Raw genomic sequence first — 15417 nt, forward strand, 5'->3', positions numbered from 1 at the left:
GGCATGTATAATGAAGTAGCATCACTGCTTCCAGACAAAGAAAACAAAGAGAGAGTTGTGAATACAGGCGTGAAATTGCTGATTATAAACTTGGAATGTATTGAAAGAGAACATACACTTGTTCTGTCTTAGTCTTGGCATACACCTATTATCTGTTCTGGCACATGAGAAAAAAAAAAAAAAAAAAAACACTCGTCTGAGCCAAGAATATGAGTAAAACAGTGTTGATATTCATCAAAGTGGCAATTTATATACAATTTGTGCTTATAAGTTCCTTCATTATCAGCTGGTTTTGTGTTTACAGTAACAACCGTGTTGTCTACATGTGCGTCTGCTGCAAATACTTGAACCCAGTGATACAAGAGCAGCTGTTGCATAAATCCTCCACCATGCATGTACCTGCATCTATCCTACATTTACTGTTGTAGCAGCTGCTCCATGTGTTGATGCTGCAGTCGCTGGTGACTTTGGTTTTCGTGGGACTCAAGTTTATCATCTCATCTTTTAATGCAGTATCAAATGAAAGAGTTTGAAGGATGAAAACATCCTGTCATTTAAAGTGTGGTGATATCCCTTTATTTTTCTTATTGTCAACAAATTCCATGAAAAGACCAAAACTTTGAATGTATTTAATCCACTGACAAGTTTTGTCCGTCCAAAGCCTGATATATCTTACTTCTCTGTGCCATAGAGCTCAACTGTTGTCCAAAAACTATTAAAAACACATTACTGAGCCACACCATTACCATGAACATGGGCACTGTAGTTTATTTTGAGTTGATCCCACATTCACCATCCTGTTGCTGTAAAAACTCACTAGAGCACCAAATATGTATTAATCCGCGTCTGAAAATAGTCCCCAACAAATACAGTATTTACTCTTGTCTGAGTAAGATTTGCTAAAAGTTACAGTGCCCAGCTGTTTTAGGAAATAATTTAGCATTTTAAAAAAATGCAAGTATATATTATTCTTGACCTTTTTTTAAAGATTTACGTCCTTAGTAGGAACCAATGGGCTTGGGACTGAGAGAGTTGAACACTTAGAAAGTATTGAGAGACAGACTAATGCATTTTTGGTTTTAATCTTTTAATGGGATTTGTTGATAATTACAAAAATATAGAAAGCATTGCCAGCCGTGTCCATTAACATTAACAATCCCAACTCTCACGGACCACTTACCAGCTGTTTCAGGAGCTTTCAATCAGCGGATTGAGTCAGATTGATGATTTTTTTTAAGCAACCATCCTAAAAGTGCTGTGGATGAAATCATGACTGCTACTAAGCTCTGATGTTAACAGACCTGTCTCCATGACAGCTGATGAAGACCATGTTATTTCGGTTGAAAGTCTTCCTGTCATATGTTTGTAAAGTCAGTTTAGTCAGATGTTTCCGTCCTGGTCAGAATGGGTTTAAGAATCGTTTTTCAAGTTCAACTTAACCTTATTGTCCCTGAGGGGAAATTTTTTCTTGCAGCTGGTGAAACATGGAACAAACGCAGACTTGAACATAAGATACATTAAAACAAGTGATTAAAATATGTAATAACAAATGCCCAAACCCACCAAGCTCACATAAAACAATGTACATAACATAACATAAAACCTGGAGTGCATCCAACCCAATCATCAGTGCTTTGCCATCGTCCTCACTAATTTCATATAAAAACTTATTTTGAGTCACAAGCCACTAGCTCCAAAATATAAATGAAAATTTCCATTAGTCTGGCGTTAATCACTCATTTCCTTTTCCTCCGGTCTTTTTCAGATGGTGTCCACTCAGTGTCAGCCCAGTGTCTTCTCCAAGTCACCATCATCACCGATGAAATGCTGTCCAACAGTATCACGTTGCGGCTGGCCAACACCTCCCAGGAGCACTTCCTCTCCCTGCTGCTCGCCCAGTTCCTGGACGGTGTGGCCCGCGTCCTGTCTGCCGCCCCCGAAGATGTCGTCATCTTTAACATCCAAGACGACACAGATGTCAGTGCTCGCATCCTCAACGTCAGCCTTTCTGTGGCCGTGCCTGTGTTGGAGGAGGGACACCAACGGCCTGGAGGGCTCGGCCAAGGAGGGGACAGGCCTGGGAGAGGGGTTGAAAGTGGAGGTGGAGAGTTTTTCGGCTCGGAGGAACTCCAGGAGAGGCTGTACTTGAACCGCAGTCTTCTCGCCAAGATTTCCTCCCAGGAAGTTCTTCCCTTTGACGACAACATCTGCCTTCGTGAGCCATGTGAGAACTACATGAAGTGTGTGTCCGTGCTGAAGTTCGACAGCCTGGCGCCATTTGTTGCATCAGATACCATCCTGTTCAGACCCATCCACCCCATTGCTGGGCTGCGCTGCCGCTGTCCCACTGGCTTCACAGGAGACTATTGTGAGACGGAGATTGATCTCTGCTACTCGAAACCCTGTGGAGCCCATGGTGTGTGTCGCAGCAGAGAGGGAGGCTACACCTGCGAGTGCTTTGAGGACTACACAGGTGAGAGCCCTCACTTTACATAAACTTAATTACTGATGAAGCAGTAGTGGGTTTTTTTACAGGCAGTCTCATCTCTTGGCTTCATTAACCAATTGACCTCCCTTAGTTACTGTTGCTACACCTGTCAAGTTTTCCATTCTCACATGGCACATAATGCAGTTTACAGTAATAATGGTGATAAATTTACCCCTCAATATTCATCATAATTTAAAAGAAAATAGGTCTCTGAATTTACACAGAAGTAGACAAAAGCAGGATTCTCATTTCTAGCAGGAAAACATCAAATTGGCCGGCTGAAATGACAACTGTAACTAGCAGATGTTACTTGCTGTTAGCTAATTAGCTAATTAACGCTAACCGTGTGAGTTGGCTGAAAAAGTTTGTCCCCAGATGACTCGTTTTGAAACGAGAACCACGTAAAAGTTTCTTAAAAATGCAATTTATGAATGAATGTGTGGGCTCAGTCGCTACATGAAATCGTGCTAAAAGACTGAGGCTAAAGCTAACAGGTCCCAAGACAAAAGTTAGCATCCTCACCAGTCCATGTAGAAGATATAAATAAAGTAGAAATAAAGGAGCAGCATTGTACTTGTATTAGTGTAGCATTAGTTTGTCCTAGTATTGTTATTTTTATTAAATATGACAAGGAAAAATGTAAAATAAAACTGTTATAACCTTGTTTTGATGCTTAGCTTACTATAGAGAAACTTACACGGATAAGCAAACAAGCTTTTTGGATGAGGACCAACCAATGAGTTTGGCAAATGTAACGTTATTTCGGGTAACAAGTTTGTCTGGGGTTGCTGGAGTGTAAACTTCTCCAAATCTAATAAAGATTAGGACAGAGCCACTAATGTTAGCTACTGTAGGTAGTCCAGCTAACGTTAAAGCAAATAAACAAGCCATTAAATCCATTCCTCACATTTTTGCTGTTGTCTTTTTAGTTTTGGTAAGGCGATTAAAAAAAAAAACACCTGAATCGCCCATACTACAGCCCCATGCACACAACTTCATCATGTGGAGCCTGGTTAGCCTACGGTTGCTAAACTATGATTGAACAATCACTATTTGGGGCAGGGGGTTTAGCAATCTGTCCCACATGTGTTCCCACTGAATAATTTTCCTGTCCTTAAATGTAGTGCCACTAGAAGGTGAAAGGACACAATGTCTTCCAAGCTGTCCACATGTAGCCTTCAAAATGTTAATTTCTTCTTTTTCACAAAGATCCCATGGGGGCTTTATTGTCCACATCTGTCCCATTCACTCCCCTCTTTATTGAACCTGGCTCTTTATTAGACTGTCCTGTACACTGTTCACCATAGCTCTGCAGACAAAGGCTGAGTGATGAGTTATTGATTTGGTTATCCCTTTGCAGTCAGCCACAGCAGAAGTAAACAAACAAACATGAGCTTATGAACAATAAAAAATTTAGAAGTAGATTGCCTTAACTGGGGCGGACTAAGTTTAGTCTGTTTGTTCGCTCTTTATCTGGTTTATTAACCAGATCAAGTTGAAGTGGCTTGTGGCTTTTTGTCTGCCATTAATCACAGTGCTCTGCTAAAAAAGATTCTTAAATGTATTCTGAATAATGAAAAGGTCTGTTTACACTACATTTTGCTGCATTTTTGATCAAAATCCATTTCCATTGTGTGTCCTGCTGCCATTGAGTAACTTGTACACCTACATAGTTATTCACACCTACACTGAAAACTTCATCCTGAGCTGTAGGAGAGGAGTGGACAGTGTTTCAAAGCTAACAATGATATAACAAACCTCTGTTTCCTTGCTGATGTCTATTTAAAGGCTGGGGATTTGCAGAGAAAACAGCAGTTTCTCTGTCCGGAGTAGTATCGCTAAGTGGAATATAGGAAGGAAATTATTAATTATAGATGGCTACAGATGGAGAGTGTTCCCTGGCTGTGAAATGCCCCGTGGTAAAAATACCTAAGATAAAAAAATATATATCACAAAGCACACAGTATGATGAGACGGAGAGGACAGAAGCTTCCATTTTCAGCGATAATGAAGAATTAATTTATTACTGTTGGCAGCAGAATTGCTAACCAGTTGCAGGAATTGTTATTCAGTCTCTGCTCCAAAAATTATCCACATCCTCACAGGGTTAAAGACTGTCTGCTCACTCATTTTATGGTTTAGGGAAAGAGGGAGAAGTTGAAAGAGTTTAAAGAGAAAATGAATTAAATATGCTAATTTATACCGTATGAATATTAGGGTAGTTGCCCCATCTTTTTGTTGAGAGGTTAAGTGGGTCAAACCCTGACTTTTTAATGCGATTTAGAGTTTCATCTTGTCTTTGAAGCACCATGCAAGTTGGTTTATTACACGCAGTGGTGAAGGGTAACTTAGTACATTTACTAAGTATTGTACTTAAGTACAGTACTTGTACTTTACTTTAGTATTTCAATTGTATGCTGCTTTATACTTCTGGAAAATATTGTTCTTTTTACTCAACTACATTTATTCGATATATTTAGTTACTAGTTACTTTACAGATTCAGATGATTCCTTATTAATACAATTATCAGCCCCAGACTGGCCATTGGGAGCACCAGTGGTCTGGCAAGCTGATTGGTAGTGTGGAAAAAAGAAAGAACGAGAGAAAGAGAAAAGGTGGAGCTGAGAGAGAGCGCTTTAAAAGGAGGAAAGTGCTGCTAAATGCTGCAAAATGACAGATATGTTCACAAGCAAGGGACATGGTTAGTGTTAAAAAAAAGAAAAAACATGCTAGCTAGCATGTCATATCACAATTACCTTTGCCGAGTTGATTCTCTGTTTTATAAAATTTTTAAAAAACTTAAAAATCATGCTATGTAGGAAAGCAGGAGATTCGTCTGCATGGAAATAGTCTCGAAAGTAAAGACCTATATACTCTTTTCTGTAAGGTGGAAGTATCTCCAGTTACTCAGAGCCACCAGAGCTTCATGATGATAGTCCAGTCAGAGCTCTGAGGAGATGCCAGGTGCAAAACAAACAATATTTATATGAATATTTATTCCTGTTGCCTTAATTATGGAGGTGCAATTGACTATCTCTTGAAACTGAAGACACTTGACTGTTTTTAACTATTTTGGATGTTTTAAAAAAATAAAAGTAAAAGATATGTTACTGGCATAAACAGTAAACAGAAGAAATATTTCAACAAAACTCTTACAGTATACGTGGTCTGTTGTGAATGGAGTGAATGTGGAGATTGGCCTGGACTAACGTTAGATTCCCGGCCTGAATTATTATCCCAGTCCGCCCCTGACAATTATTATACTGATTATTAATTCACAATATAATCAACAAAAAAATTCAGATGTATTAGATTAAGCTACCCAGCAGTTAATAAAATAGTTTAAAAAAATATCCCCATCTTTACCAGCTGCAACATTAAAGTGATGATCCAATTATATAATGTATCATATTCTGAAATGAGGGATTCTGCATAATGGGTACTTTTACTTTTGGCACATAAAGTATATACTTGTAACAGAGTATAATATATATATGTGTGTGTGTGTGTGTGTGTGTGTGTGTGTGTGTGTGTGTGATTATAGGGTGACACTTTACTTAACACCCCTCTATTTAGAATTTATGATCAGTATATAAATAGTTTGAAATGATCTATTATAATGAACTACATTATAGTGTGTTACAAAGTGTTTAACAAGGGAGACTGAAGGACTATTTATAAATACATGAATACTTAATAATGCTCCATAATTCATATTCATATCAAATATAAAGACATATTTATATGATTACAACTGTGTTATTTAATATTGTCAGTCATTCATTAAACGTTTATACACCAGTTATGGATGCTTCACAGGAGGAGATATAATTGTTGACAAATACATCAACGAACACTTGAAAATGTCCTTAAATCAGCTTTAAACCACTGTATAGTGCATTATACACCATTTATGAATTGTTTCTATACTGCATATAACTGTTAAATAGGCGAGGGTTGAAATAAAGTGTTACATACAGGGTATATAATCGTGTATATTACATATTTATTCTCTAATTATTGTTGTTTGAGATGATACGGAAGTCATTTTGGGGCTGAGTCGCTACATTTATGTGCAGGCGTTCAGCAGCTGTGCACTGTGACTTCATCTCATCTAACAGCAGAAGCTGCTGAAGGACCACTTCACTTTCTCCTTTTTGTAAAATCTGATTTTCACAATAGCTGAGAAATGATTACTTTAACTAAATCTACAGATCACATTTGCTGCAAAAAGATGTTAAAAAAAAACTAAACTGGGAAGCAAAAACTGCAGATATTCACAATGATGTCTTTGTGCTCTCAGTAATGGAATCACTTCCATTATTCCTAGTCAAACATTAAAAGGTTTTCCCCCTATTTATGCGTCTGTTTACGAAACGCCTGAAACAGTGTCGGCATTTGAATGTGTGGGCTCAGTCACTCAGAGTCTAGGGTGAGTGGCACTTACATATTCTTATGCACAGCTGTGGGTGTTGGAGCTGAACTGTAGGTGCTTTTAACGTGAATCGGCAGAGACGGAGAGTGAATGTGTGAGTGGGGTAAGTGGGCGTATTTTCAGACCGCAGTCAACTACATTAATCACCATCAGCAGGGGGTTTAGACCCAGGTGCTGTTAGATCCAGTATGCAGGACTTGTCAAGTTATCTGAGAGTTGAATGTGGTGATGAAGTTGATGATTTAAGATGTTTGAAACATGCTGTCAGACTGTCTGATCAAACAAGGTCGTTCAGGCAGGTTTTATTTGATGTATTTTCCTCTGTGATCTACAACTCCCACTGTTCTGCTTCAGTGAGCGTTGAGTTCACCAGTCTCAACACTGGTACGCGCTGTGTGTGTGTGAGTGCTAAAGTGCTCACTCTGTGTGATTCGGGTGTGTAGCTAAGTGCTGAATAGCTGCGAGTATGTGTGTAAGAAAGTTGGATGGACAATCTGTGGAATGTTAATGTGTTAATGGTGCATGGACGTGTGTGCGTTTGTGTGTGTGTGTGTGTTTTGGACCGTAGGCGTTGCCAGATGGTATCAGGAAAGAAAATGAAAAAATATAACAGCCATCATGTTCGCTGTTCTTGCTTCAAAAGGACAGAGTGAATGATTTGGCACGGCTGAGTCATTCTGTAGATGCTTAACAACAGGTCGTTATCCTCCTTTATTTCTCACGCATGTTTCTCTTAAAACACACGTCGTGAGCAATTCACATTTTTTTCTTTTCTTTTCAAAGGCTCAACGACTGTCTGTATGAAAATGAGTGAATCGTGTTTGTGATGATTATTCATCAGCTAACTGCTGACCTCCGTCTCTCTCTGATGACAAAGTCTTGTTTGTTTTTTTCCTCTGGTAATTCATTCAATAATCCAGAATGCATTTGTGGTGTTTTAATGTGCAGACATGCTTTTGGAGCAAAAACTGGTGAATGTTCACACTCCCATTTTTTCAAATCACCGCACACAAGTGTTTGAAATCAACACCTGCCAAGCACTGAAAGCCATTACAATTGGCCTCTGAGAGATGGTATGAATAAAAAAACAGTTGCCAGACACATGGACTGTTTTTAAAATCAGAGCATTTGCATGCTGTTGTTTTGTTCTGATGCACAAACCCGACTTTCTCTCCTGATAAGATACCTCAACTCATCAGCCAGGCACTAAAAACTCAGCCAGCAGTGACATAATGAACGTAAACGTTTATGATAGCATAAACACTGAATTTTATAATGACATTGACGAAGAAACTGTATTTAATGTGGATTGGTCACATCTGGATGCCTGATCCGCTTTATAAGGTCAGCATTAGTCCGATACCGATCGGATGGACGTATTGCTATTGTTATGTACCATCACCAGTTTTCTCTCTGAGTTTGAAATGTTTTCCTTTTTTAAAGTTTTTTTTTTTTTTTTTTTTTGAGGATTTCATGCCTCTATTGTCAGTAGATAGTAGAGAGATGAGAGGAAACAAGGGGAGAGAGAGGTGGAACAAAGATCCCAGGCTGCTGTGTGTTCATAACTGCTGCGGTAATTATTTTGATTATTTTCTTATAACACCAAAAAGTGTTTGAAGAAAGGTATTTTTATTAAACAGGTGAATCAGTAGAATTATTCTGCGTCTTTACTGATGCATCGCTGTGTGAGAGGTGTTTGAGTGTGTTCTAGATGACTGTAATGTGATGAGAAGATCTGATCACAGATACAGTTCGAGGTCATATATCTATTCTGTTATTGATCACCTTATCTCAGTATTCACCTTCATAATCCTGAGTTGCGTCTCTGCTGTAGTGAACAGCAGCTTCCCTGAACTTGTTGTCTTTGGTGTGTCTGGAGGGATCCACTCACTCTGTTTCACTCAGGAGACGATGCTCATCTGTTGCCTAGCAGCCCAGACACACCTGTTCAGGTTTACGATCTCTGAGGAGACAGGAGCAGTTTGCAAACAAGGGTGGTGTGCATTTACGCTACATTGTTTGTTAATTCTCTTGTCGGGTTTAATGATCTAATATCGAACAACTGAACACTGATTCTGATTGTTGACTGGTCTTAGTGTGAATATCTGCAGCAATGGCTTGAATTTCAGGAAGTTGTTCATTCACATGCCACATGCTTATTAGGCTTATTTTGTCCTTTTTGTTTATTCCCTGTCTGTGTGAAGATCCTCTGGGATCAATTTGTGATGAACTGGAACGAAGAGCAATAAATTGCTACAAATACATTTTGCATATATATTATCACCTTCTTTTAATGATTTTATGTTTGATTACAATTATGAGCAGAAATGCTTATCTACAGTCAATGCCTTTATTTATATACAGTCAATATAACATTCAATCGAGTATATATTGAGATTTTTTACCCTAAAACAAAAATTAAAGAGCAAAGTGCTGAAGCGTCTCCTCCTGTCTAAATAAAAACAGGATCTCTGGTGTCTGTGCGATTTGCTGCCTTAATGATTCATGCTGGCAGCACACACAGGGTGTGGGCACCGGGATGGACTTACAGAGGGGCGTAAATAGAGCAAAGTAGACATCTTTGAATTATTGATCTGGATATTCTGTAGAATTGTGACTGCGAACACATCCCCGCCCCGCTGTGCTGCTCACCTAGCAACGTAAAGCTGCTGTTCGGGAGCACCTGTGGTGGAGACGTCCCATAGGGATGAACTGAACACTGAAAAGCATTTTATCAGGTATCAGTGAGGCAGATCTACCGGTATATACATTTGTACCAAAATGTACTGTTAAATATGTATTTTCCACAGTTAAGCATATCTCAGTGTCATTGTGACCAAAGTCCCACCATCCGAGCAGCTCTGTTTAATACAGCTCTGTCTGCTGATGCAATGTTTGACCACTGTGACTGCTTAAAGAAACACAAGTAGTTTATTGCCAACAGCAAGTTGCTGAATTAATAACGAGGCAGGCAGCCCTGTAACAGAAAGGCTTTATTTTCCAGCCGGCTGGCCAGAAGGATTCTGTTGCATCAGAAAGCATCAGTAAGAACATGACAGCAAATTGTCATTAGCTGACAGGACAGAGCGGCTACTAGGCTCCATTTTGTTGCTTCTGAAACAGAGTGGCATCGAGACATGTCACAAGTTTTTATACCACTTTAGAACAGGGCTTACTTATAAAGTTGTCAATGGTGGCTTAGGTTAAAAGACAATTTATTGGTGTCTTACAGATCAGTAAATCATTATAAAGCATAAATTAAAAGACCTTTTGGGATGTGAGGTTGTGAACATACAAGTCAAAGAAACCTCCATTGATAAAACTGTCAGTAATAAAAGGTTGAGGGTTTTTCCGGCTTAACAATAAGCCATCAATCCTGCGGTTATAAATGTTAGTAAATCTTTAACAGAAGGTTTTGCCTTGATGCTCTGCAGATTTCCTCCGGGAGGTCAACAGGTCAGGGGAGGAGTTCTTCCTTGTGAATTTAAGATCCAAGCAGGCAAAAAAAAAGCTATGTTGGCAGAAGATATAAACCAGCTAGATTTGGGGCCACAACCTGGCAACCCGAAAGTTTCATTACAACAACTTATTACTAAACTGTAAAGCATGAATTAATTATTTCTAAACATTAAGTAACTATTTAAAATCCTTCATAATTCATGTTGCCTTGTTGAAAGTTTAAACGTTTTCTGAATGAAGTTTCTTTGTCTCTGTTGTCCAAAACTATCTTTGTAAATCAAATGTTCAGTGTCAACAACTTTAACGTCTCATCCAGCATCTCTTGAATTCACTTTGACTGAATAGGCGTACCCCAAAAACAGCAATAAAACAAAAAAACTTGCTTTCAACTGACTGTGAATAGAGTGATTAATAGTCAAAGAGTAAATAAAAGGCCTGTGTGTCAGTCGTTTTGGATGAAGATGTGGGCTGTGTGTGTTTGTGTGTTTCTGTGTTTCTGTGCGTGTGTGTGTGTGTGCGCGCCAGTGTTACAGTAGTGCTGCAGTACACAGCGGAAGTCTTCCACACTGCTGACTGAGTGGCTTTGACACAGATTCCAGCTCATGCATGGGAGCGTGCAGTCTCGCCTGAGCAACTGCTGCAGCCTCCCATTCGGAGGCAAACGGCACATGTGAGCCGGACTGCGGGGCCGAGGAGCATGGAGGCTCAAGAGGGACACAGTTTCATTGTCTGTGCACGCCTGGCACACTGCTGTACTGCTCTTCTCCTTCAAATTTATCACTGTTTGCTTTGTTGGCCTGGTGTGACCTATAGTCGTCTGTGTATCATTCTGCCCCTCACAGTTCAGCTCTGGATAATTTCAGTTTATGACTAGAGCTGAAACGATTAGTTGATCGACAGGAAGTTAATCTGCAACTATTTTGATAGTCGATTCATTCTTTAAGTCATTTTTCAATTAGAAATGCCAGCTTCTCAATTTGTGAGGATTTGCTGCATTTGATTGTAAACTGAATATCGTTGGGTTTTGGACTGTTGGTCAGACATTTTTCAATAATTTATCAATTATGTAAATAATCATAGCTGTACAGGTGGCCCATGACTTACCTTTGACAAGTCTTGATAATGTAAAGCATCAAAATAGATTTACTTTGTAAGAGACTGATAGATAGGTAGGTCACAACTACTTATTTTTGTATTTCTGGTTAGTGTTGTAATTTAAAAATGGACTCATCAAATGTCTGTTGAAAAAGCTGAAAGTAATCGTCATGAGCCAACACAGTCTGCAGAAACTGCAATCATTTCGTTTGACGGCTTCAGAGTCTGAATGCATAAACGCTTCCAACTCACTGCTTTCAGACACCAGGTTGTCCCACTGAATATGAATGCTGCACAAACTGCAACCATATCTCCAGAGGGAGGAGAGGGAGTCATGCTGGGTGTGACACAGAGGAGAGAGAAAGATTGAAACTACAGACACAGTCGAAGAGAAAACAGTGCTCATAATTTTGACTGTTGAGTCAGTTTTCCTCTGATACACTTTGTCAACAATGTCATAATTTATTTTTCATCCAGTCCTGTATGTTTGAAACAGTACAGCTGTATATTTCAGGTGGATAATGTCACGCCTCGATAACGGCACATATAGGACAGCTGACAGAGGGAAAGCATATAGCAGTGTGGAGTCCCTGAGGTGGAAGCCACAGGGATGTCTATGCTGCTTGTCAAAAACAATATTAATCCTCATTTCTTTCTCCTTCTCCATCCAGGAGAGCGCTGCGAGCTGTCGTCCCGCTCGGGCCGCTGTGCTCCGGGAGTCTGCAAGAACGGCGGCTCCTGTGTCAACCTGCTGGTCGGTGGGTTTAAGTGCGAGTGTCCGCCGGGTGGTTACGAGAAGCCCTACTGTGAGATGACCACACGCAACTTTCCCCCGCACTCCTTCCTGACCTTCAAGGGCCTCCGCCAGCGCTTTCACTTCACCCTCTCTCTCACGTAAGCACCTCCGCCTCCCTGCTGCAACAAGCTGCGGCTCATCTGGATCACCTGTGCTGCTGCATCGCCTTTTCAGTAATCTGTGATTCGCTCTTCATCCACCCCACATCCTACTTCTGCATGCACGCTCTCCAGCTGAAGTGTGTCCCCCACCTCACATTTATGTAACCATAATGGTGTTTAATAGTAATAATGGGCTCACTGAACAACAGCCATCTTCTGTAGAGCCACTTTGGTATCAGATTATAGTTCCTGTGCTATAAATACAGAACCACTGCTGAAACTTACTGTGCATTAGAGGTGTGAATACCATACTGAAGTGCAGGCCGTGACATAAAAGTTGGACAGAAGCTGAGCTGAAGGAGCTGCATTTTTGGAGAGGAGACTTATATAACATGAGGATGTTAATCCTACAGCCAAGAGTGAGTCTGATCTTATTACAGTCAGTGTCACTGGTCACTTTGAGCTGTGAGTCAGTGCCTGGCCTATTTCAGCACAGATGAGTGTGCAGTCATTATGTATGTATGCAACGTTCTTATTGTTGTTTGGGAGTCCTAGTCATTCTTTAATAGTAAAGCTACCTTTAATGTCAGCTTCAGGCTAGTTTTTAGTGTAGTTTTGGTGTTTTTTTCTCCCCGAATGTTCAATGCTTGTTTAGTTGGGGGTTTATTTTTCAGCTCCTATTTTCTTAGTCCCTGTAACTCGATGGGGAATACAGTTTTTTTTTTTTAGGTACGATGTCGATGTAGTCAAGTCAGTTTTATTTCATAGCCCCAAATCACAAATTAGTCTCATATTTACTGTACAGACATGAGAGTGGTATCAATCTTGTAAGCTAACTTTGACAAGAAAGTGAATAAGCTCATTTCCCAAACTGTCAAACTATTCCTTTAACTACCATGGAGATTAGATTGGGACCACGTGATTTCATATTACACCCAAGGAAAACATTAGTAGACTAAAAATACATCTCAATTCAGACTATTTTCAAGCAGTACTTTTCTCTAAAGAATTTGTGACATGAGACGTGCAAACGCAGATGTCATTGCTAACGCTCGCACTTTCTCTGAGAGTTGGAGTTGCTATCTCATGCTATAATTAGTATTTAGAGAAAATAGCAAGGATTTGAGCCCAGGGTTCCGTCTTTTTCTTACACAGCACAAAAAGAAAAAGCCAACCAAACGCCTCATGAAAATTTTATTACATTAGACAAGTAGTTCTGTTTTACTTTTTGCAAGGTCTCAGTTCTGCTTTTCTTTCACCTTATGGCAGTGCCTCTTAACATAGTCATAGTTCTTATGTCAGATATATCATTGTGAAGGTATTTTCCCATAGATGACTATTTTTCTTGCAACCATGCAACTTGTGTCAGAATCAGTTATTATGATGCAGGTGTAGTAGGCTGGGAAATTGAAGCTGAAGCTTTTAATCTGGGTGGTTGATCATTTGGAGGTGGTTTGTGGAGGGGGAGGTGCTTTAGAAATGAGCAGATGAGCTGTGAGTACTGAACACATGCAAAGACAGCAGGACCTCCAATCTGCATGAATTCTCCATGTGATGAAATGTAATCAACGATAAAAGAAGTCCGTTCTGTTTGATATCTGTCACAACAAGTGACAACAAGTATCACCTCTCGGATGGTATCACAGAGAATGTGTCCTGCCATTTTGCTGTACTTATTGTGATACATGTCACCTTAGACGTGCTTGGCAGGGGTTGACACTCACAATGGCTGCCGATAGAAATAATATCCCCCTTGTGAGCTTTATGGACTCGGCCCTTTTTTAAGCAAGGTTCAAGTGACAGTCTTTTTTGATGGAGAACTGCTCAAACCAGTTTTGAAAGTGGTCTACATTTCACTCGCAGGTCACAGAAGCTGTGAAGTAGCTGCTGTGTAAAAGGTGCCGATACTGAGAGCCTGAGGCAGGTGAGGTCAACAAGTGTCTCTGTTACCTGAGCCTGCACCGATCAGGTTCTCCCAGAAAGAGCTTCTGTTATGATGAACGGCTCAGGACGTGGATCTTGTTCAATCAGAGTGACGGCTAATTTTAGGTCTCTATCACAGCTCCGGCTGTTGAGCTCTGCAATTAAGGCTGAGATTTCACAAAAAAGAACAGTGTTGTGGGAACAGCACGAACCAGATTTAAACTCTTTCTCATCGAGGTATCTCTAATATTCTCTCATGGCTCAACTCATATATGTTGAACCAGACTAAGAGTCTACAGCCATGCTAGCAGCTCTGTGAGGCTCTACTTAGGCACAGCGATGCTTAGAGGTAAATGCTAACGTCAGAATGCTAACATGCTGATGTTAAGCAGGTATAGCGTTTACCATGTTCACAATCTTAGTTTAGCGTGTTAGCATGCTAACATTTGCTTAGCACGAAACACAAAGTACAGCTGAGGCTGATGGGAATGTTAGTTTTTCAAGTATTTGGTCATGAAACAAAATATATATACAAATTAAAATTGTGACCTAATGATGGTGCTAGAGGAAAAGTTAAAGGATCACCAAATTCAACCTGTGGGGAACATGAATGTTTGTACAAAATTTCATGGCAATCCATCCAGTGTTTTTTGAGACATTTCAATCAAAACCACAAATGTCGACTTCAATTTAACCTTGCCAAAATTGGCAAAAGAAAATGCAAATTAATGCACGTTACAATTCATTACTGTTATGTGTATATTAGGCATGTGATCAAGAAAAACAGCTGTTGACGCTAATTCCATTAAACCATTGCAAAATATAATTAAGATTCATCCTCTGGCACTTATGACTGTACCAAATATCATGGCAATCTATACAATATTTTTCAAGACCTTTCACTAAAAAACAAAAATGTCTATCTCATGCTAGAGGAAAAGTCACTAGAATTCATCCTGTGGAGATCATGAACGTCTGTACAAAATTTAATCTGAATCCAGCCAATAGTTGTTGAAATATTTCTGTCTTCCATCCCTAGAGCTAAAAATATTTATAGTATTAGAGCCATAAAGCTTCTCCTTCTTTTCCAGCAGTTCATATAAAGTATATCATCTAACA

At 39.7% G+C, this 15417-nt stretch overlaps 1 protein-coding gene across 3 annotated transcripts in view; it reads left to right on the forward strand.

Moving 5' to 3' along the window:
• Positions 1-15417, forward strand: part of celsr2 (cadherin, EGF LAG seven-pass G-type receptor 2) — a 67556-nt gene that overhangs the window by 22913 nt on the left and 29226 nt on the right. For all 3 annotated transcript variants that reach the window (XM_044213727.1, XM_044213738.1, XM_044213746.1), the window contains exons 2-3: positions 1766-2473; positions 12150-12372. In XM_044213727.1, coding sequence (XP_044069662.1) covers positions 1766-2473; positions 12150-12372 — 931 coding nt within the window. The remainder of the gene's footprint in view (positions 1-1765; positions 2474-12149; positions 12373-15417) is intronic.

The sequence above is a fragment of the Siniperca chuatsi genome, linkage group LG2 (genome assembly GCF_020085105.1).
Source record: "Siniperca chuatsi isolate FFG_IHB_CAS linkage group LG2, ASM2008510v1, whole genome shotgun sequence".
Taxonomy (NCBI): domain Eukaryota; kingdom Metazoa; phylum Chordata; class Actinopteri; order Centrarchiformes; family Sinipercidae; genus Siniperca; species Siniperca chuatsi.